The sequence below is a fragment of the Chanos chanos genome, chromosome 5, assembly GCF_902362185.1.
Source record: "Chanos chanos chromosome 5, fChaCha1.1, whole genome shotgun sequence".
In the NCBI taxonomy this organism is placed as follows: Eukaryota; Metazoa; Chordata; class Actinopteri; order Gonorynchiformes; family Chanidae; genus Chanos; species Chanos chanos.
This window is the reverse complement of record NC_044499.1, coordinates 3,391,692-3,415,825: the sequence shown is the minus strand read 5'-3', so window position 1 is coordinate 3,415,825 and position 24,134 is coordinate 3,391,692. Positions and strand designations below refer to the sequence as shown.

Genomic DNA, 24,134 nt, shown 5'->3' with positions numbered 1-24,134 from the left:
CTGACAGAACAAACACTAGCCCTAATTAATGACCAATGTCAGTCATCAGATCTGGTAACTGTCCATGCTTCTCAGTGTCCTCCTAAGGATGGTTTTTTTGTCTGATAATACGGGGACGTTAAAGATGTCTTCTGCACGCGGTCGCTCTGAGGACAGAGGTGGACGTGGACTCGTTTTTTTTTTTTTTTCGCTATTTTTTTCTAAAGCAGCCCGCAGTCTGACCTCGAGAACGACAGACGTTTCCAGGGCTTAATTTCATTGTGTCTGCCTGCCGCACTCGCTGTTCGCCCCGCCGCTCGCTCCGAGGAGTAGTTAAGCAGTGCAAACAGGTGGCGGTGCCATCCAGTCCTACTCAATTATGTCACAGAAGCTTTGGTTGTCTTCGCACTGAGGCTGGGGGAGCTGGGAGCAGTCTGGACCACGCCGCGGAGAAACACGCAACCGTTTAATAACGCCTGTGCCCCAAACCAGATTAAAGACGCCGCTGAACCCTCGCGCCGGGGGGGGGCTGGGGGGTTGTACTGGCGTAGTTGCAGAAATCTTTTATTACGCCCGCAAATAATGTGGAAACGATTCGGTATCAACATGTTTTTTTTTTTTTTATTCGTTTTTTGTAGCAATCCACATTTGCCATTTTGTTTATGTTTTTAATAATTCATTTTCTTTTTTTTCTTTTTTTTTTATTATACAGTATTGAAAACAAAAAAAAAAACGTGAGGTGCATTCACATTTTCCCAAGGGATTCTGCGTTTTTTTTTTTGTTTTTATTTTTTAATTTTTTTTTTTTTTATGTTGATCTCTACTAGGGATAAAAGGGTGAAACGCTTGAAGCTGGTTCCATCAATGTTGAGCTTGTCACAGGGTGTGTGGACGCCTGATTCTGAAATAATCTACGACACTCAATGGATTGTATCCGTGTTTCCTCTGCTCTTTTACGGTTTTATTTTCTGTGGTCTGTGGAAAGGTGGAAAAAGTCTGTTTCCCAGAATTTTTTTTTTTTTTTTTAAAAAGAAACTTCCCAGTCCATGCGAAACACAGTCCTGTGGTGGTGGTTTTTTTTTTTTTTTAATTTCTTCCTCGGGTGGTGTTGTTTTTTTTCTGCGTGCTTCACTTCTTTCTCGTTCTTCTCGTTGTCTGATAGCACGCCCTTCTACGCCACGTACGTGTACACTTTACGATCTTCCGGCGTTCGTGCCAAATATTCCCTCTCTATTAGTCCTTCAATACGCTTTTTAATCACCACAGGACTAGGCAGGAACCGTGCCCTCAGCTGCTGGGTCACCTGACAGGAAACAACCAATCACAGGGTTAGTTCCATCGATCGCTGCACTACCACAACCAATCATAACTCAGCATGACTAAAATGGACACCTATCACAATCAATCAAAACACTTGTGCTTCTGCACAACAATGTTGAGCAAAACCAATTATCTTGTAGCGTGACATCCTGTCATTGACACAGTCAAAGCATTTATAATCGTCAGTACGCCCCAGTTCTGTGGTTAGCTTAACAGCAACTCGCATAGACGTGTCCGCTCGTATGAGTACGCACACAGAGAGACATGCATATACACACACACAGAGAGACATGCACACACACACAGAGACAGACATGCACAGACAGACATAAACACACACACAAACACAGACAGACATACACACACACACACACACACACACACACACACACACAGACAGACATACACACACACACACACACACACACACACACAGAGACACACACACACACACACACACACACACACAGACAGGCTCACACACTAACCTCTGCTACCAGTACGTTGTGCTGCATCTTCTTGCGGGATTTCATGATGCGGACGATGGCGGCCTCGATCTCGTGTTTCCTGTCATCGTCCACTTTCTGCCTCGTCTCCTTCCTCTCTGGGTCAGACTCCCCCTGCTTAGCAGCAACTACACACACACAGCACAACGTCAGATACACACACACACCGTCACATACACACACACACACACACACACACACACACACACACACACACACAGCACAGAGCACAGAGCACACGGTCACATACACACACACACACAGCACACGGTCAGATACACACACACACACACGGTCAGATACACACACACACACACACACACACACACACACACACACACACACACACAGCACAGCACAGCACACGTCACACACACACAGCACACGGTCAGATACACACACACACACGGATACACACACACACACACAGCACAGAGCACACGGTCACATACACACACACACACACACACACACACACCACACGGTCACATACACTCACACACATACACACACACACGCACCCAGTCAGATACACACCCACACACCGTCAGATACACACACACACCGTCACATACACACACACACACACCGTCAGATACACACACACAGCACAGAGCACACCGTCAGATACACACACACACACACACACACAGCACAGAGCACACACACACACAGCACACGGTCAGATACACACATACAGCACACGGTCAGATACACACACACACACACACACACAGCACACGGTCAGATACACACACACACACAGCGCACGGTCAGATACACACACACACACACACACACACACACACAGCACACGGTCAGATACACACACACACACAGCGCACGGTCAGATACACACACACACACACAGCACACGGTCAGATACACACACACACACACAGCACACGGTCAAATACACACACACACACACAGCACACGGTCAAATACACACACACACACAGCACACGGTCAGATACACACACACACACAGCACAGAGCACACGGTCAGATACGCACACACACACACAGCACAGAGCACACGGTCAGATATACACACACACACACACAGCACACGGTCAGACATACACACACACAGCACACGGTCAGATACACACACACACAGCACAGAGCACACGGTCAGATACACACACACACACACACAGCCAGATACGCACACACACACACAGCACAGAGCACACGGTCAGATATACATACACACACACACACACACAGCACACAGTCAGATACACACACAGCACAGAGCACACGGTCAGACACACACACACACACACGGCAGGTCAGATTTATACACACAAACTCTCACACACACAAACCATTCAACTACCAAAGTAACTGCAGGACAGATGTACACTCAAGCACACACACACAGACAAAATTCAGTTTGTGAGCATTCTGACTCTGTGCAGTGTGAAGGTAAACTGTGTTTGTGTGTGTAGTAGCTGTCTGTATTTTGACTCTGTGCAGTGTGAAGGTAAACTGTGTTTGTGTGTGTAGTAGCTGTCTGTATTTTGACTCTGTGCAGTTTAGAGGTGAACTGTGTTTGTGTGTGTAGTAGCTGTCTGTATTGTGACTGTGCAGTGTGAAGGTAAACTGTGTTTGTGTGTGTAGTAGCTGTCTGTATTTTGACTCTGTGCAGTTTGGAGGTGAACTGTGTTTGTGTGTGTAGTACCTGTCTGTATTGTGACTGTGCAGTGTGAAGGTAAACTGTGTTTGTGTGTGTAGTAGCTGTCTGTATTTTGACTCTGTGCAGTGTGAAGGTGAACTGTGTTTGTGTGTGTAGTAGCTGTCTGTATTTTGATTCTGTGCAGTGTGAAGGTAAACTGTGTTTGTGTGTGTAGTAGCTGTCTGTATTTTGACTCTGTGCAGTGTGAAGGTAAACTGTGTTTGTGTGTGTAGTAGCTGTCTGTATTTTGACTCTGTGCAGTGTGAAGGTGAACTGTGTTTGTGTGTGTAGTAGCTGTCTGTATTTTGATTCTGTGCAGTGTGAAGGTAAACTGTGTTTGTGTGTGTAGTAGCTGTCTGTATTTTGACTCTGTGCAGTGTGAAGGTAAACTGTGTTTGTGTGTGTAGTAGCTGTCTGTATTTTGACTCTGTGCAGTGTGAAGGTAAACTGTGTTTGTGTGTGTAGTACCTGTCTGTATTTTGACTCTGTGCAGTGTGAAGGTAAACTGTGTTTGTGTGTGTAGTAGCTGTCTGTATTGTGACTGTGCAGTGTGAAGGTAAACTGTGTTTGTGTGTGTAGTAGCTGTCTGTATTTTGACTCTGTGCAGTGTGAAGGTGAACTGTGTTTGTGTGTGTAGTAGCTGTCTGTATTTTGACTCTGTGCAGTGTGAAGGTAAACTGTGTTTGTGTGTGTAGTACCTGTCTGTATTTTGACTCTGTGCAGTGTGAAGGTAAACTGTGTTTGTGTGTGTAGTACCTGTCTGTATTTTGACTCTGTGCAGTTTGGAGGTAAACTGGTCGTTAACTGTAAACACATGGCCGTTTTCTATCTCCTTGGACTTGGGTTCCTTGGTGAGGACGCGCTGTGTGGGCTTTCCACAGGCCAGAGACTGTAACGCTCGAACCAGCTCCCGCTCTGGAATATCTGTCTCCTGCTGGATCTCCTGCAGAGAACAGGCACCAACGCTGCCAAAAATAAACCACTCCGCACTCTCTACCACATCAAAGCACGCAGCAAAACGCAAAACCGCTGAGGGTTGGAATGACTGAGAACACACAGACTGCGAGAGAAGCTAAAAATGTTTGAGGAAAAACTGGTGAACCTGTGGGGGGGGTTCACACGGAACGGTGAAATTGGAGGCAATTTGCAATTTCCACATTAAGTTTAAAATTGTACGGTATAAAACAATTGCGGTAATTTGACTGTATTAAAACGAGTCTCTTTGTCAGCAGCATGCCGGGTGGTTGACGAGGGCCGGACTGAATGATTACATATCAAACATCTGCCCTTTTCATTTAAACCATCCTCATTTTCACCGCAGGTCTTAAAGTGTGATTCAAACGGCTCTTTGATGAACGTGCTGAGGGTGTGGGCAGGTTTGTGACTGAAGGCGGTGCTGTACCTCGAATGTGGACTTTTCTCTGTTGTTGAAGAGCATGAGAATGGTCATCTGGAAGGTGGAGACCTGGAGGATGTGCTTCCGCGTGTTAGAGCCTGTTACCTGGGCTCCTCCCACACCCAACTCTGACCCGTCTTCCTACAGACAGAGCGAGAGAGAGAGAGAGAGAGCAAGAGAGAGAGAGACAGAGAGAGAGAGAGAGAGACAGAGACAGAGAGAGAGAGACAGAGAGCGAGAGAGAGAGAGCGAGAGAGAGACAGAGAGCGAGAGAGAGAGCGAGAGCGAGCGAGAGAGAGAGCGACAGAGAGGCAGGTTAACGTGGTAGGAGAGGGATCCAAAGCCATAGTCTGTAACTCTGTGTGTGTGTGTGTGTGTGTGTGTGTGTTTGTGCGTGCGTGTGTTTGTGTGTTTATGAGTAAGGACATGCATGTTGGAGTTTGTGTGAGAGGACATGTGCTGGAGTGTGTGTGTGTGTGTGTGTGTGTGTGTGTGTGTGTGTGTGTGTGCGCGCGCGCGCATGTGCATGCAGGATTGCATGTGTGTGAGCAGAGATATACGTGTGCGTATGTGCGTGTGTTTGTGAGCAGAGATGTACATGTATGTGCGTGTGTGTTTGTGAGCAGAGATGTACATGTATGTGCGTGTGTGTTTGTGAGCAGAGATGTATGCGTATGTGCGTGTGTGTTTGTGAGCAGAGATGTACATGTATGTGCGTGCTTGTGAGCATGTGTGTGTGTGTCATGCTCCGTGTTTACCTTTTTAATGGGACCATAGAAGGTAGCATTGAGGTCTGCAGAGCCCATGTGATGTTGCAGTGTGAGCTGTCTCCCGCTGTGTTTGGCTAAGTAAAACCTACGGGACAGAGAGAGCAGCTCAAACCGACGCCCCTGAATCCCACCGCGCAGATTAAAAATCCACAGTTAATCCTCAGAGAAGAGGCCTTGCCACCGACACCCAGAGAGCCGCCGAGTTTCTCACACACACCCAGTCAAACGGGGGTCTTTTCTGTCTTTTTAATGTGACATTTCAAGGCCTTTCAATGACTCGCAGACAGTGCGATATTTCGCTCAAATTACCATCTAAGTAACGTGACCAGTCAACCTGAGACGACAGAGAGCCCACGCGGTTATTACATCAGAGTGCGTGGTCTGGCCCTTGCCACGGGCGAGAACGAAAAGGCCGACTCATTGGCTGTCCACAGGCGGTTTTTTGATTGGTTGTCCCGTGGGCCTTACCTTCTGAAAACTTCGAAGGCGTGTCTGGGGGAGGGGGGGATGTTGCATTTGGGCGTGGCCGACTGCGTGGGCCAGTACCCCGTGGTCAGCACTCGCACTGTGAGGTCGACGCCACCTAAAGACACCTGAGACAAAGAACAGATGTTTTCATGCCGCAGCACAGAGCCAAGACAAACATGTCTCGCCCTAATGAAAGACTGTCTACTGGGGTATTTATTTATTTTGTCCATTTGGGTACTAATACTGACAGTGCTCAGAACAGCTCTCTGCTACGCTGTTGGATGAGGTGGATCATACTGATATAAAGGCAGGGAAATGCTTTGTTTAAAGGCTCATTAAAGAGACTTGGGCTTTACAGAGAGCGTGTCGGCCCCCTGTCACTCTGGCTTCATCTTACTGCCTCCTCCCCACACGTCAGTCACTGTCGGATTTGTATCGTTATTTTAATATGTAAACAAAGAGCCTGGGCAGACTACAAAATGAGCATGAATATAAACAGCTGATTTGCAATGTTTAATATGGATGAAGTGTGACAGATTGAGTGAGTGTAATCAGTGTGCTGAGGGCTCAGTAGAGTGAGAGTGTGTGTGTGTGTGTGTGTGTGTGTCTTACCCCCGTGGACTGAAGGTGCTGTCTGAACTCATCCATAGTGGTGTTAGAGATGCTCATGTCTCTGAACATGCCTTCCAGTTTAGAGGTGAACTGACACCCGCACTCCGTCTGCCACAAACACAGGGACTCAGAGTCAGAGACAGAGTCAGAGAGAATCACAGCGAGCCGGACTCAGAGTCAGCCGCAGAGTCACACAGACTCAGGGTCAGCCGCAGAGTCACACAGACTCAGGGTCAGACCCATAAGGTCAGAGACAGTAACAAAGTCTGTGTGCGAACTGGAGACACAGTCAGACAGACAGATGGCGTAGAAGAGGCTGATGAGAGAGACAGGGAAGAAGAGAGAGTGAGACATACAGACACAGTAAGAGAATGGAGAATGAAAGAAAAGCAAAGAGAGAGATGAGAGAGAGAGGTGGGGGGGGGGGGGGTTAAAGAAAGCAGAGAGACTGAAAAGCTCAGTCAAAAGCCAGACTTTCTTGAGGAAAAAAAACGAAAAAGACAAACGATGGAGTGTTCTGGCTGACCTTTAGTTTAGAGATCATGTTTTTCTCCGAGTCGTCCGAGACGCTCTTGTTGGTGAGGAGTCGTCGGGCCAGGTGCTGTTTGTAATATCGTTCAAACACGTCCTTCTCCTGCATGAACCTGAACAACACCATCGCTTTGTCCAGGATAGACTCCACCTCCTGCTCCGTCAGCTACAACACAACACAACTGTGTCAGTCAGGGTTATAGTTATCACAGGATAGACTCCACCTCCTGCTCCGTCAGCTACAACACAACACAACCGTATCAGTCAGGGTTATAGTTATCACAGGATAGACTCCACCTCCTGCTCCGTCAGCTACAACACAACACAACTGTGTCAGTCAGGGTTATAGTTATCACAGGATAGACTCCACCTCCTGCTCCGTCAGCTACAACACAACACAACAGTGTCAGTCAGGGTTATAGTTATCACAGGATAGACTCCACCTCCTGCTCCGTCAGATACAACACAACACAACACAACTGTGTCAGTCAGGGTTATAGTTATCACAGGATAGACTCCACCTCCTGCTCCATCAGCTACAACACAACACAACACAACTGTGTCACTCAGGGTTTAAGCTATCGCAGGATAGACTCCACCTCCTGCTCCATCAGCTACAACACAACACAACACAACTGTGTCACTCAGGGTTTAAGCTATCGCAGGATAGACTCCACCTCCTGCTCCGTCAGCTACAACACAACACAACCGTGTCAGTCAGGGTTATAGCTATCACAGGATAAACTCCACCTCCTGCTCTGTCAGATACAACACAACCGTATCAGTCAGGGTTAAAGCTATCGCAGGATAGACTCCACTTTCTGCTACGTCAGCTACAACACAACACAACTGTGTCAGTCAGGGTTAAAGCTATCGCAGGATAGACTCCACCTCCTGCTCCGTCAGATACAACACAACCGTATCAGTCAGGGTTAAAGCTATCGCAGGATAGACTCCACCTTCTGCTACGTCAGCTACAATAAAACACTATATAACCGTGTCAGTCAGGGTTAAAGCTATCGCAGGATAGACTCCACCTCCTGCTCCATCAGCTACAATAAAACACTATATAACGTGCCAGTCAGGGTTAAACGTAATGAAACAGAGAGGGGAGTGGAAGACATGGTATAAACTCTGAGGTGTCTGAGAGACTGGACCTCTAATCTGAATAACATCAATAAACTGCAGGTGAGCTGTTCAGTCTAAATAAAGCTTTAATGGCAAATAAAAAAGATTAAATATTTTACAGATTTTGCTGGAGGAGATACAAGAAAAGCTATAAAGTCCCAGGCCTGTGCACTGAGGAGTTTCCGCCGAGCGACACTGAAGAAACGAAGAAACCAACTGTAACAGGACTGGAGAGTCTTACCCCTTTCACTCCTTTTTTCAGCTTGTCGTCGATGAAGAGAGAGAGATACTCGGGCGATCGCGAGTTGAGGTTTAAGAAATATTCGAAGTCTCCAGCGATGGTCTGTTTGAAGAGTCTGTCGTTGTTAAAGGACTCCTGTAGGAATCGGTCGAAACGCGTCTTCAGATCCAGCAGACCCTGAGAGAGAGAGAGAGAGAGAGAGAAGAGGAAGAGAGAGAGAGAAAGAAGACAGAGAGAGAGAGAGAGAGAGAGTGATAGAAGAGGAAGAGAGAGAGAGAGAAGAGGGAGAGAGAGAGAGAGAGTGAGAGAAGAGGAAGAGAGAAAGAGAGAGCGAGGGAGAAAATAGAGAGAAAAGAGAGAGAGTGAGAGAGAGAGGGAGAAAGAGAGAGAGAGAGAAGGAGGAAGAGAGAGGAAGAGAAGACAGAGAGAGAGAAGAGAGAGAGAGAGAGAGAGAAGGAGAGAAGAGAGAGGGAGAAAAGAGAGCGAGAGGGAGAAAAGAGAGAGGAGAGAGAGAGAAGAGAAAATGACTGTGGCTGTTCTGGTATTGACTGTCAGTTGCTGATTACCGTTCACGCTCACATCATCCTGTTCATTTTCAAATAAACCTGTTACGTGAAATCCTTCACAAAGTCAAAGGATAATCTGATCTGCCAGTAAGACAGGACTGTAAGAAAGCACGCGTCCTTTCAGTAAACATTCAAATGTTCTTTTAGAGCCTGACATTAATCCATACATAGCCTAGAGTATTCTGACTGTCCGTCTAGCTCCCATCCACGTGGGTTATTATAGAGTTATTTTCTATTGATTTGAGTATCTGGCTGTAATCAGCGTGGTTCACACTGGCCTGACAGTATTCACGATGCAGACTCTGTGTTCCTGTATACAGTTAACACAGCTAATCTGTTGTGTTTGTCAAAGGTTTCAGTGTCGGGTTCTCTGACCGTACGGAGTGAAGAACCAGTTTGTGTGTTTTAAATGAGGTTTCAGTACCTGGATGTAGTCGACAGGGTTCTTGCCCTCTCCCTCCTCAGACACCAGAGCCTTGCCCTGTTCTCTCAGATACGAGCTCATACACTCACACATGGTCTTCAGGCCATTCGGGACCCTGCTAAACAGCTTATACATACACGCCAAGTCTGCATGGACAGACAGAGAGAGAGAGAGAGAGCGACAGAGAGAGAGAGAGAGAGAGAGAGAAAGAAAGAAAGAGAGAGACGGGGGAGAGATACAGAAAGAGACAGAGGAAAAGAGAGACAGAGAGAGGGGGGAGGGAGAGAGAGAGAGTGAGAGATAGAGAGAGAGAGAGAGAGAGAGAGAGAGAGAGGGAGAGGGAGAGGGAGAGAGAGAGAGAGAGAGAGGGAGAGAGAGAGAGAGATAATGGTGTGGGTGCGAGAGAAAAAGAGACAGAGAAGAGGGAGAGCAATACAGACAAAGTTAACAGAAAGAGTAATGAAGTGACACAGGCCATCAGTACTTCAGGCTTTAGTCTTTAACTCAAACCCTTGTGTTTAGTCTTTAACTCAAACCCTTGTGTTTAGCCTTTAACTCAAACCCTTGGGTTAAGTCTTTAACTCAAACCCCTGTGTTTAGTCTTTAACTCAAACCCTTGTGTTTAGTCTTTAACTCCAACCCTTGTGTTAAGTCTTTAACTCAAACCCCTGTGTTTAGTCTTTAACTCAAACCCTTGTGTTTAGTCTTTAACTCAAACCCCTGTGTTTAGTCTTTAACTCAAACCCTTGTGTTTAGTCTTTAACTCAAACCGCTGTGTTTAGTCTTTAACTCAAACCGCTGTGTGTAAATGACTACACCTCTCTGAGGAAACATTTCACGTGCTTCTGCTGTGAATCTGATGCCTCAATGCGCAAGACACAAGATACAGCATCTCAGCATTTTATGTGGGGGAATTAGATTTACGAGAAAGATGTAACACAGTGAAGTAATGACACACGGTTGTTATCACAGTGAAAAGGCTCGCTCACAAAGAGGGAGTTACAGAACTGCCCACCTTCCGTTTTTCCGTTTTTGAGCATGTGTACGAGGCCCGAGTTCTCCATCTCGACGATGGTCTTCATGTGTTTGGAGATGAGCTCTCTCTCCACCACTTTGACGATGGGCTCCTCCGTAGACTTGTCCAGACAGTGCATCACTCGTTCAATCTCCTCATTTATCCTCGCCTCCACCTTCTTTATGTAAACGCTCGCGCTGTTCTCCGCCAAGAACTTCTGACTCTCCATCTGTCCGACAGGCGCGGAGAAAAGGGAAAAAAAAAAAGAGCAACGTTGTGAGCGATTACAGTGAGGGCTCGGTTAGCCCGTATCCAAACACAGGTCTGGGAACAGTGCTGATGGGTAGATCAGAACATCTGAGGTTCAAAGTGAACAAGAGGAGACCTGATCTCAGGTTTGTGTCTGAGAGCAAAAGATGCAGCGATACGTTGGACTGGCTACGATCGTACGGGAGGGAGCGTTTGGTTTTTAAAAAGAAGCAGCGTGTGTCATTCTGCGCGTGTGTGTCTTAAAGGCGGGTATACGCCGTGTGATTTTGGGCGGTCCCAGGCGAAAGATGAGAAAACGTGACGGTATCTTTGGTCGTGGCTCCCAACGGTTGCCCCGCGTCACACTGTGAGAGGTTCAAAAAACGGCCGTTGTCACGGTCTTGCGACTGAAGACTTGCCTGACATACAATTCTGACAGTGTCAGAAATTTAGGATGACCATCTCACAATGTGACTGCTGCTACAACCCACGTCTACTAACCAACTAACTACTAACACTACGTCTACTAACGTTGATGTTATCGTTTTATTCTTGTACGCCGACTTCCGTCGTAGCCTAAGATTCAGTAGGTGCTGCCATTCAGTAGGTGTCTGCATACATCACACTTGATGTCGTACCCAAGTTTATTAGATCCATGTCGCACAGTGTGGCTTGCAATAAACTTACAAGATTGCTGAAATCTCACAGTCTGTAGGCACCTTAACAGACTCATAAGGACAGTTATGAGAAGTCTGCGATGTCTGTCTGTGACGTGTGTCTGTGACTAAGCTCAGCGAGGATTCTCTCAGCGATGCTGCTGGCTCGGTCATGTTATATAGCGCTATTGGGTGAACTATTGTAAACAGAATGGATGTTTGGGCTTCATATTGACATCCGCAGCCTTCAGAGTTCCTGCTGGATATTACCCATAATAACTTTACGAAAGCACAGAGCTAGACCTGATGACAAACGGCCTCAATAAAGCCGAGCGGAGAACCGACGGTCAATAAGAGGAGATGAAATGTCACGTCGGCGTTCATACCTGGAAGAACTCGGCAGACATTTCTAAGAAAGGAGCTTCAAAGTCTTCTTCGTAAACCGACCGCCCCTCCAGGCCCAGGATCATCAGCATCTGACAGGCGTTTCTGATGGCCCCCCTACGACACACACAGCCGACAGGACAACGATGAGATCGTGCCCAGAACCAGAAACAGCTAGAGGAGCACAGTGGCCTCTTATAAACCCTCAAAAGGTCACGTTCACTCCTGTGTTTAACAGAGGGACCCAGTACAATGTAAAGAGCTTTAATGTTAATCTGCATGCGCGCTGTTCTTTCCACTGGACAGAGCTGCAGGTTAAACTCACACACAGCTAAAAGCCAACCACAACTAGAGCTGTACTTTTACTGGAAAACAAGACAAAGCTTCTTGTTCAGTTCTGCTACAGGAAACACAGTTTAGTGCATGAACTTTGCTTTAGATGTGCACGCATACACACACACACACACAGAAAGGTTCATGTGTGCTCTTACCTGTCGACCACCTCACCCTTCCTCTCGCGGGCGATCATGTCCAGCAGTGTTTGTCTCAGGTGGTCCCTGATGCAGCCGTAGCGTACGACCTGATCTCGGAAAATGATGAGGCCGAGGTTATACACATTCTCCACGTTGTTCTGCTGCACGTACACACGGTCCTGCACAGAGAGGGAAGGGACAGGATCGAATCCAGTTCTCCTTATTGATACACGGTCCCAGTTCAAAACTGGTCCCCCCAATGAAAAAGAACCTTAATTTTCTTCTGCAGCTCAACTGGTCACAGTTTTCATTTTCTCCCTCTCTCTCACAGACACACGCACACATGCATGCATGCATGCATAAATGCAAATGCACACACATGCACACGCACACACTGACAGAGAGTAACAGTAGCAGCAGGGCAGTCTTGGAGGGTGGAGAAGCCAGGCTCTGTGTCTGAGAGGTGAAGAGATGCCAAAATCCTCCAGATGAAAAGCTTGCGACTGCTGCTGCCCACTGGGCCATTCATGTGCCCACAGAAAGCCTGTGCCCACCCCGTGCCAACCCAACTCCCAAAACCCACACAGCTTTACTGCAACAGCAAACTGGCCAGAGCTCCCAGAGTCAGGCAACAAAACAAGGGGGGGAAAAAAACCAAACAAACAGTAGCTCTTTGTTAATGTGACAACGAACAGTCTCTAGAAGAGTTGTGGCCAATGTGAGACACTCATTTGATAAAATGGGAGTTTACAAAGGCTATTTGTGCACTGGAGAGCAATAGGTGTTTTTTTTTTTTTTTGTTTTTTTCGCCATGGCAATCCTGAACGATTGTCCTGAATCATCGCTCAGACACAATGAAAAGAGCCTATAGCTGCCGTAAGCCACTCTGTCCGATTCTCTCTCTGCCTCGCCGCTGACCACTCCTCTCCTCTCTCAACGTCTCACCTTTATAAACTGGGCTCTGACCGTTGCTACGCACATCTCGCCGTGGCAACCAACGCTTCACTTTTATCACCGAGGACACCTTCTGTGAACTTACACGACACGAGATAAATTTAATGTGATGGTCTGCTGCCCCTCGACTGCTGAATGGGGGAAGCTTTAAGGGCGTCTGGCATCGCCATTTCTCCGTGGAAATACTGGTTCTTTTGATAACTGATAGCAAGCGGTCAATGCATTGCAGGGTATGACTGATTCTTTGGAGGGCAAATCAAATTGGGGCACAAACCAACCAGCTGGCCAATCACCGCCTGGCTCTGAAAGCTCTGAAGGAAGCATTTAAAAAAAAAAAAAAAGTCTTTATTTAAATGCATCAGAATGACATTTCATGCGCTTCACTTACCATGTACATCAGGATGTCCCTGATCATAACCATGGCCGTCTGATGGTCGTTCCACGCTTGGTTCAGAGTCTGTAGGAAATTATTGTTTAACGAGTTGAGAACGTCCTCTCGTACCTGCAGCAGGAGGAGGAGGAGGAGGAGGAGGAGGAAAAAGGAGTAGGAGAAAGAGAGAGAGAGGGGGAAAAAAAACAAGCTGTTATTGTACTAGGGCTAAGAGGAGCCTCTGTTGACAACCTGTGTGAGACGACATGACATCATCTCTGATGAGCTCCCCTGAGGAGGTGTAGCGACAGAACACCTCCCACTGCTTCAGCTCCCGCAGGGAAAACATCCTTAACTACAGTGCAGAACCCGGGTTCAGAGAGATGACTGCAGGCTTGTAAACGGGCCTTGTAAAGAAAAGCGACTGAGATTCAAGCATGAGCACCAGTACAAACCAGCCTCATTCAAATTCAGGCCATCTGGCTTCCCCCCCCCCCCTCCTGAGGATGCACTAACTCCAGTTCTTTAAAGTTAGAGTTCAAATCTGCACAAGAATCCTGACCTCCGCGTCCAAGGTATGAAAATAAAGTATGGGAACCAAACGAGGTTGAGAGAGATCAAAATTTTAATTTATAAGTATTTAGGAATACTAATGGCCAATACAATAAAACACACACACACACAAATATGATGTGTGGTAACCTGACAGTGATTCAGCACATTCTGAAACATCCTTAATTGTTTTGTTTTTTTTTAAACACAATACTACTCTGTGCACTGGTGCATGAGAGGAGCAGTGCATGCTGGGTAAGGCGGGCCGTACTTTATTGATGAGGTGTTCGGTGACGACCTCTCGCAGGCCTGTGTAGAGCTTTTCTCCGTGTTTGTGCAGGACCATGGTGTAGGCATTCCTGTAGAGCTCTTCAAAACTCAGCCCGCTGTTGTTCTTCCTCTGGATCTCCTGGATGGCGTTCTTCAGAAGGTCCCAGATGTTGTTCACGTACTTCTCGTCCATCGTCATCTGCGCACACGCACACACACACAGTCAACCCACAAGTCTATTAGTGAAAAACGGCATTTCAAGACTCACTGCAGCATAGGGCAAGACTGCTGTGCTCAGGTCAAGTGCTTAAAAGGCTTAGTACAGAGGATGTGCAAGGCCAAGAGAAAGAATATCACAAACCAAAAACGGCACACACTGCAAAAAAAAAAAAAAAAAAGAAAAAGAAAAAAAAAGAAAGAAAAGAAACCTACTGATAACGACAAAACATCTTGTGTAGAAACACTGATCTGAACAAACTAAGAATAAAGCCAAGGCCCATTCTGTTTCAGTCAGACACCCTGCGTCACTCCCAGGGCCATGGAGTCAGCGTCGTGGAGTCCAAGGTTTTGTGTCCCGACTCCACGGACCCGGTTACCACCTACCACTTTCAGACTGAAACCCTACAGCTCATATGAACAGCAAAGATCAGAAGGCCATGTCTTCTGTGACTGAACAGACAAAGCCCAGCCCTTCCACCCCCATCTCATTTAGACTTATTTAGACTGCGTCTGACCACTGCAGCCACTGCACGGTGCCAATACTTGTCCAAGGAGGACAGGGATTACGGAAACTGATACAAAAATCTGACCGATCCAAAAAGCCGTCTTCTTATCAGTGATAAAGTATAACACTGCGTGTCTGCCGCGACAAGTGTTTTTTAAAATGACGCGCATTGTGACATCATCGGCGGCTGCAGCAGACATACCAGTAAAAATATTTCACATGCTCTGACTGCCTATGAAAGGTCAACCAGACACCGTGTGCACTTCTTCAGAAAGATAAATAATCAACTTTTGGCGGTAAAAAGCTTCAAAACAGGTTTTATTTTTTTAAAAAATGCAAAACTAGCGACATCCACTTACAGGCAGTGACGTCAATCAACAAGCGTCCACTGACACTTTGATCGAGTCATACGTTTGCAAATATTTTCACACTAGGGGAATTTCCAAAAGCTGTGTCTTAAACCTCATTCAAAAAAACGCACCTGCTTCCATTATTTGAAAAGCTATGACACACTAAGGTGTGTGCTTAGACACACACGGGAGCTGGCTAGAAACATACGCTTGTGCGGAAACGGTGGAGTTATACATGAGCCGTGCCACAACGGTACGGAGAAGGCACGCTGTTTTTGACCGGCTGTAAGGCAGAGCTTATCAGACACACAAAGCAAAGGAGCAAACAACAGCGTGAGTGTAGGCAGAAAGCAGAAGCCAGGAGGAACACGCAACCGTTTTCTTCCCTTACAGAAACATGGGCCATAAAGATAGGGACAGCAGAGAACATCCAAGCCCCCACCGGGAAATGCTCGTTAAAGCACGGGTGAATCTAAAGTTCCGTTAGATAACAAGGCGAAAATCGTGTAATGTCAAGGCCAAGTAACTACACTATGACACCGTGACATGTAACTTCCACACACATATCTCTGTCACTGAGCAGAGAAAAAAAAAAAAAGGAAGATGTGTTTGTGTCCAGAGGAGGTGACAGACTGGAGAGAAGATCTCTTAAGTCAGTTTGTAAAGCCTCCCAGTAGAGACTCAAGGTCACACCTAAATGTCTTGGCAGTTTATCTGCTGTATACAGACAGCGTGGCGTGGGGACAGGGTGAATATGCACAGCCAGCCCTGGGAGAAGAGTGAAAAGCTGACTGTCCAGACCGCGGCTAAAGGCCTGAGAAAACACAATATCACTATTACATAATGCAATAGGTGCGCGTTTGTTCGCGTGTCCTTAATCCGACAACAAATCAATGCGGATGAACTTGAGCGTGGCACTGCGAGTCTTGGTCGCGACAAAAGACAAACTAATCACGTTTACTGATTTATCAGTGTGACACAGAACACACCTAGCCCTGTATCTGTACATTCAGAAAAACAGTGATGGAAGACCCAAGCACCTAATGAGAACCACCACATATGATCCATGTCTGACAAACAGAACATACAACCAAGAGATAAAAAAATCAGAAGCAGCAGCTTCAGCATCTGACTGCCTCTCTGAGTATAGACATGGTCCCAGACTGCCTCTCTGAGTACAGCAGTGGCCCCAGACTGACTCTCTGAGTACAGCAATGGTCCCAGACTGACTGAGTACATTAATGGTACCAGACTCTCTGCCGTGTTGGGCTTTCTGTCTGACACTTCGTCTCAACCTCACTGGACTTGACAGGTTTCTGTTGTCATTCTGTAGCAACGCCACAAAGTCACAAAGAAACTTTTATCTCGAAAATCGGGGCATCATTTCTCGACTCTAGTCCAAGGGAATCTGGTTGGAACCACTATTTTTTTCTCGACAGTTCCAGCCCAGCACTAAAATGCCCGCTCTGTATGGGGTTAGGGGGCAAACTGACTCAGGTGCATGAGCTGGAACAAAACCGGGCTGTTCCATGGGACCTGAGGATCAGAGTGAAGAAACGCCTTATCACCAGAGGATGATGAGGGAGACACTGCTCCTATGCCGTGCCCTTCAGTCACTTCAGACCCTGGAGAGGGAGAAAGGGGAGTTACATAACACCCATTGGTTGTCTAATTCTGGCCTTGCTCTTCATCACTGTATGTAGTTCACCGTGCTGGTTATAGTACTAAAAGGCGGGAAAGTCAGATGAAAATGTAGGGTAACGTTCATCTGCCAAAAAGAAAAAAAAAACTCAGAGAACCTGTTTTGCCATGTCATTTACAAGACCCCCGGGAGCAAAACACATACACACACACACACACACCCGCACACGGTTCAGCAAGTGCAAACACCATTATGACACATTCAGGGCTGTGTTTCGGCAAGCAGCGAGGAACAGAGATCCCCTACAGGAGCACAAGAACGTGAGGCCTGATCGTGTTTGGACATGCCAACCTGTCCCAGTCTCTGACCAACTGGGACAAGCACCTGTCAACCTGTCCCAGTCTCTGACCCACTGGGACAAGCACCTGTCAACCTGTCCCAGTCTCTGACCCACTGGGACAAGCACCTGCCAACCTGTCCCAGTCTCTGATCCACAAGGCCACTCACGAGCAGAGCTTGGCAAAAAGGTCAAAAGTCCATGTCATGATAAATTCACCCATTAACTGTCAATAACAATATATCACACAAGGAATGTATAGGCTTCCTTCTGCGCCTGTGTGACGTAAACAAGTGACGTCCCAGTACTGCATAGACATCGTTTTATATCTAACGTCTTATCTACGTGGCTGCACTGACAGCTGAATGTTTGAAGGCTGTACTGTAGGAGCAGTGGTCAGTGCAGTACAGACAGCTGAATATTTGAATGTTGTACTGTAGGAGCAGTGGTCAGTGTAGTACAGACAGCTGAATGTTTGAATGTTGTACTGTAGGAGCAGTGGTCAGTGTAGTACAGACAGTTGCATGTTTGAATGCTGTACTGTAGGAGCAGTGGTCAGTGCAGTACAGACAGCTGAATGTTTGAAGGCTGTACTGTAGGAGCAGTGGTCAGTGCAGTACAGACAGCTGAATATTTGAATGCTGTACTGTAGGAGCAGTGGTCAGTGCAGTACAGACAGCTGAATGTTTGAAGGCTGTACTGTAGGAGCAGTGGTCAGTGCAGTACAGACAGCTGAATGTTTGAAGGCTGTACTGTAGGAGCAGTGGTCAGTGTAGTACAGACAGCTGAATGTTTGAATGTTGTACTGTAGGAGCAGTGGTCAGTGTAGTACAGACAGCTGAATGTTTGAATGCTGTACTGTAGGAGCAGTGGTCAGTGCAGTACAGACAGCTGAATATTTGAATGCTGTACTGTAGGAGCAGTGGTCAGTGCAGTACAGACAGTTGCATGTTTGAAGGCTGTACTGTAGGAGCAGTGGTCAGTGCAGTACAGACAGTTGCATGTTTGAAGGCTGTACTGTAGGAGCAGTGGTCAGTGCAGTACAGACAGTTGCATGTTTGAAGGCTGTACTGTAGGAGCAGTGGTCAGTGCAGTACAGACAGTTGCATGTTTGAAGGCTGTACTGTAGGAGCAGAGGTCAGTGCAGTACAGACCGCTGTGAATGCTCTGCCTGAAACAAGAATGCCCTGCCATAACACCAACTTTAACCAACTGACCAAGACCTGCAGCAGTTCATCAAAGCACTTCCCTAGTGCCAGACAGTGCTACTGCTGTCATCACCGCCGCACTGGACATGGCGTGAGCAACCCCACAGCCACACAGGCTGACAAAAGACAAGACAGTCCAAGACATTAAGACAGAGAGAAAGAGAGAGAGAGAGCAGGTGTGCCTGTGTGTGTGAGAGAGAGAGAGAGAGAGAGAGAGAGAGAGAGAGAGAGAGGGAGAGGGAGAGGGAGAGAGAGGAGACTAGTCTGTGTATCAGTGCACGACAGAGGGACAAGGGGGCAAGAGAGAGAAAGGTAAGTGTGTGTGTGTGTGTGTGTGTGTGTGTGTGTGTGTGTGTGTAATCTGATGGAGACAGACTGAAAGAGTGTGAAATGCGCGTGTATTTAAAAGACAGACAGTGTATATGAAGTCTCCAGACCGAGAGAGGGTTGCACTCTGACTGTAGCCATTCTAATTCCACATGCTGTCAGTGACTGGCAACCACTAAAGGACTTCCACTGTGGGACTAAAGCTGGTCACCACGCCAACGGCTTGGCCTAAATGTTGATCTCCCCGCAGCTATGCTACTGGGAGAACAGTACACACATTCAAATTCTTCACAACAAAAACTGCATAAACTGTCCAAACAACTAAACAAACAAGATGGGTGCAACTATAAACTGTACTGTCTCTCTCTCTCTCTCTCTCTCTCTCTCTCTCTTTCTGTCTCTCTCTCTCGCTCTCCTGTACAACCGAAATCTTCTTCAAACTTTTCACAGTTTGGCACCTTTGCTGTCAAAAGGCGTGTATAGTTTATATACAGTAACAACGCGGATACAGTGTGCAAGGAAGTTAATCACTTGGCAACGCTAACCAATTTTCCAGTTTTAACCAATACCAGTACAGTCATTTCTCTAAGCAAACAGATTGAGGGGATACTTGAGGAGGCTGAGACTAGTTCTGCCCAGGTATTGGATCAGAAACCAATTTAACTTTTCACTGCTGATTCAAACTTTTCATCATGACTGATTTGGGGGGGGGGGGGTGCATTGGCGAGAACAATCTTACCCCCATCAAATCTACACATTAGTGATATATTGTGAAACAGAATCAATTTACACGTTTCGTTGTAACTCTTGGACGTCCCAGGCTTGTTGACAGGGAATGAGGCAAAACCCGATGTAGAAGACAACGAGCAATAAAAACGTCATTCCATTTAACGACACTGATTTCCCTGGAAGAGTGATAAGGCAAAATAAAAGTCTAACTACGTACAGAGATCTGGCAGTTTTGTTCTGGTTTAGCGAGTCTTCCCAAATGCACTGCGTAAAGGTAGTTAGCCATAAGTAAATGTAGCATTTAATAACTTAAACTTAGCGTCTCTTTGAATCCACTGGGTCACCAGGCAACTGACACACCATGTTTGGATGATATACTTAAGACTAGCACGTCAACTCCGTAGCTATAGCAGGAATAATGACATTTAGGGCCAGGTATTGTCTACTAACATGTTAACAAGTTTGCCCGTGCTGTGTAAGCCAGTTCACAGATGGAGTTTGAATTGATTACCTTGGACAGACTATGCCGGTTGAACAACTTGAGTTAGCTAACAGAATAAGCCATCTTAGCTGTCGGGGCTTTACTCAGCTAACCTACGCAGCAAAAAATGCCAGGAGAGCAAAGCGACGTAAAGGTTCCTAAACCAAGCTGAAAGTCAACATGACTCTTAAAGAACACTCAACCTAGTGAACAACCTATGTCAACATCACTAGTCTACTCTGATGCAAAGTAATTTTGAACAATTAGCATAGGTCTGGCTAAATCGTCATCTCACCTACAAAGTTCGCGAGCTTGGTTGCCTTGACAGATAATAACATGGATGTCAAATGCTAAGAGTAGGAATAAATAATTCATGTTTCTTCCTGACTTTCGCGCTAAAATAAAGGCAGTTTTTTCATTCAAGAGCAGAGTTAGGTTAGTTCCTATTACTGTCGCTTTATAATTTAGCTATCAGCATTTAACCTATAGGTTAGCGATAGCGCTATGATCTAGCTAGCCTCATCTAGGTTACTTGCTATATCATTCATATTTATGCCACAGAATACGGTCTACCCGGTTAGCTACAATAAAATGCATAACACGTAGGCTAACCAAACGGATTGAGATTGCTATTTTAATAAACGACGTTTGACAGAGGCTATCTAGCTAGCTTGCTAACATTAACTTAGCCTGAGCAGAAAAAGTTGTTTCCTAGTTAGCTAACATAGCAACCTGTCTTAGCTTGGTTGTCTGTCGTCACAGCTAGCCAAAACAATTTGCATTTTATAGGACATTTTTTCCAACTAATCCAGGAAGGTTGGCCTTAATCTCGCGAAACAGGACAGACTAACGTCAATGAATTCAAAAACACTTGTAACTCGACTCTGAAAACCAACTGTGGGCACATAGTGAGGCCTGTACGTTACTGCTAAAGCTATTACATCCCCGGCCCTCGCGTGTCCTGACTTGCGGTGTATGTGTGGTCACTGGCCGGTCAGTACTCACAGGAAAAGCCCGTATCCTCATCTTGGTGTCCTTCTTGGTACCGCCTTTGCTAAGGTTTGACATGTTTTCAGAGTCTGTCGTCTCTGCTTCAAACATGAAAAGTCTAGTTTTTGGGGGTTGGTAGAGGGACACCTAACGGTTTGTTTAGCCGTGAATCCCCCCAGACTCGACCTTTCTTTCCCCCAGGTCGCTGCTATCCCCTCTCACTAGATTGTTGTTGTCAATTTCTCCACCACCGGCCCCCACTCTCTCTGTTTTTGTGCCTTCTCTCACTCTCTCTCCCAACAGTGATGGCGGCCAACCAGTTCTCGCCTAACACGGTAGCGACTCCCTGTAAATCACGCGATACTAGTCTATGGGAAAAGGGAGAGATTTTTAAATATTTCGCAGGTCATGTTCACGTTATTCAAATCTAGAAAGTGGAGCACTTGTTACGACCTGTGTGGAAGTCGAGACATTACAGTTGATCTATCCGTCATGTGGACTAAGGTAAAAAAAAAGATTGTGATATGTTGCCTCAGTTTCAATTTAATTCAGTTTGATTAAATTACTTTTGATTAATTTTCAACTTAATTTACTAGTCAACTAAAATTGTTTTATTATTATTATAATTGTTATTGTTATTATTATTATAATTATTATTATTATTATTATTTTATTTTCAGTTTGAAACACTGACAGCCAAGATAAAAAACCCCCAAAAAAACCACACAAATACCTTATCTGGGCTTTTGTCAGATAATCTGCTTGATGAGTTTAGTTTGGTGGTCTTTACGTGTCACAAACATGTAAAGAACTTATGAACTTATCTGATGGCTATGTATAAAAGTCTTAACCAGCAAGTCAACCTGATTCTTGTTGCTCACCCGTCCAAGCAACGTAAAAGTAAAGGAGTTTAGTCCTGTTGAATACAAACTCTGTGACTGAGTGGGAAAAAAACTGAAAATGTGTAAATATGTATCACAGCCTGTCTCTCTATTGATATAATTTTGCTGTTACCTAAAACTACATGGCTACATTTGTGTGTGTGTGTGTGTGTGTGTGTGTGTGTGCGCGTGTGTGTTAGGCTGTCACATTCCTTTCTCTCTTTCTCCATGTGGTTAAAGGCTGTTCTCAGGGGCTGCCTGAGGACTGTGCAAACGTCTGCAACTATTTGTTTACTCAAAGACAAATAGTGCCAGGATCATGTCTCGCGCATGATTAAAAATGTCTGATTGAAATCAGAGATTCTGAAAGACAAGGAATCAGCAAACTACGGTCTGTGTGTGTGTTTCATTCTCTGTGTCTCCACCAGCGTGGGATTATATACACACTGATAGAGATCACATCACAACTCTGGTGAATTTGATGGATTTTTATAAAGCCATTGTAACTTTTCTTCACTGGCTCAGCGTTTGTTTGTTTTCTACTGCACTCTTTAAAGCATCTTCATCTTTCACAGACCAGCAACCCCCAAGAGACTGACCAGAGATCAGTCTCAGATGGTTCTGGTGCTAGACATCTCAGAGCTCTAACTTGTAACGCCATCTACCCCACACGCCTCCGCTTCAGCAACAGCGTGAGCACACTCTTGTTTCCATGGAGATGGAACAACTCCCTCAAGGTGAAGACAACACAACAAACTGAAGCTAACTGAACAGCCTTGAAGTGAACACACCTTGATGCCTCGGTAATACCATTCAGGGCTGAAGGGCAAAAAGGAACTCGTATGAGTGTTTGTGAAGTAATGAGCTGATGCTCTGAAGACCAATAGTCTTCATGAAGCTATTTTTAATGTCATGTATGTTTAGGTAAGGTAAGTCTCCATTCTGATATAAATGAATTGAGGTCAATGAAAAAACATTGTGATATTGTGTGTGTGTGTGTGTGTGTGTGTATGTGTGTGTGTGTGTGTGTGTGTGCACGCGCGTACATGTGTGCATGTGTGCGTGCATGTGCCGGAGAGAGAGAGAAAGAGAGATGTGTGTTATCTGTATCACACACTCCTGACTGCATGCACCCATTGGCTTAGTCTTAGCCATGGACAGGTTCCAGAATTCTCTGTGAATGTTATTACAGAGTTTCCCAACCCTAGCCTTGGGGACCCACTTTACAGGATGATTCCTTTCTTATTCAGCTCTAGCACACCTGATTCAACTTGTCCACTGACAGCTAAGCTTGATTAGCTGATTCAGGTGCTGAGCTAAAAGGAAAATTTGCCAAGTTGGTCACCATGACGCTTTACCATCCCCTGCCCGCTTATGCTATTTAAGCGTAGATAAAAATGTGGGTTTGTTTGTGTTAACAACAACAACAACAAAAAATGCTCTTTTGAAGTCTTGCTAAACAACCCCAAAAGAAATTTTATTATTTGAGAAGATTACTTCTCACTTCCAAACAGATTTGAAATTTTCACTTTGGAAGACATGTTTATGTGTCACTCTTTAACAGCTGTAAGAAATTTGGTGTTTTGTTTTGTAAACTCTGACAACCAAGCAGAACACTGACCTTGAGGGCCACTGTATTATCACTGTAGACCAGTAGGTGGCGGTATAATGTTTCATGTCTTCTCTGCTGTTGTGGCATGTCTCTGCACAGTTTATCCCTGTGTTCAGCTGACCTATGTTATAGTGACTTTGTTGCAGACACTTTGATCATATCCATAACAGGACAACGAAAAATAGACATATAAAACTTTATTCAGAGGGCCAAAATATATTCACAGCTGCTAACTTCTATAGTGTTAGTTTCTCTTTATTCATTTGTTGGACTAACTGGATGGACCTAATAATTGTGCTGATAGT

General features: G+C 45.8%; 1 protein-coding gene across 3 annotated transcripts; it reads right to left on the bottom strand.

The window, feature by feature from the left end:
• Window positions 1-707: 707 nt before the first annotated feature.
• On the bottom strand, window positions 708-23,028 carry cul3a (cullin 3a). 3 transcript variants are annotated; one of them, XM_030773139.1, is made up of 16 exons: window positions 23,005-23,028; window positions 14,550-14,747; window positions 13,745-13,858; window positions 12,421-12,581; window positions 11,932-12,046; window positions 10,641-10,869; window positions 9,626-9,771; window positions 8,636-8,812; window positions 7,262-7,432; window positions 6,736-6,843; window positions 6,124-6,248; window positions 5,644-5,740; window positions 4,892-5,026; window positions 4,246-4,432; window positions 1,788-1,933; window positions 708-1,282 (listed from the first exon to the last, which is right to left on the bottom strand). In XM_030773139.1, exons 2-16 carry the CDS (start codon window positions 14,745-14,747, stop codon window positions 1,151-1,153), a joined length of 2,241 nt encoding a protein of 746 aa, XP_030628999.1. In that variant the 5' UTR covers window positions 23,005-23,028; the 3' UTR covers window positions 708-1,150. The 3 variants fall into 3 exon arrangements, with proteins under 3 accessions (XP_030628999.1, XP_030628997.1, XP_030628998.1); XM_030773137.1 differs by lacking the exon at window positions 23,005-23,028 and adding an exon at window positions 21,352-21,603; XM_030773138.1 differs by lacking the exons at window positions 14,550-14,747; window positions 23,005-23,028 and adding an exon at window positions 21,352-21,603.
• Window positions 23,029-24,134: the final 1,106 nt, after the last annotated feature.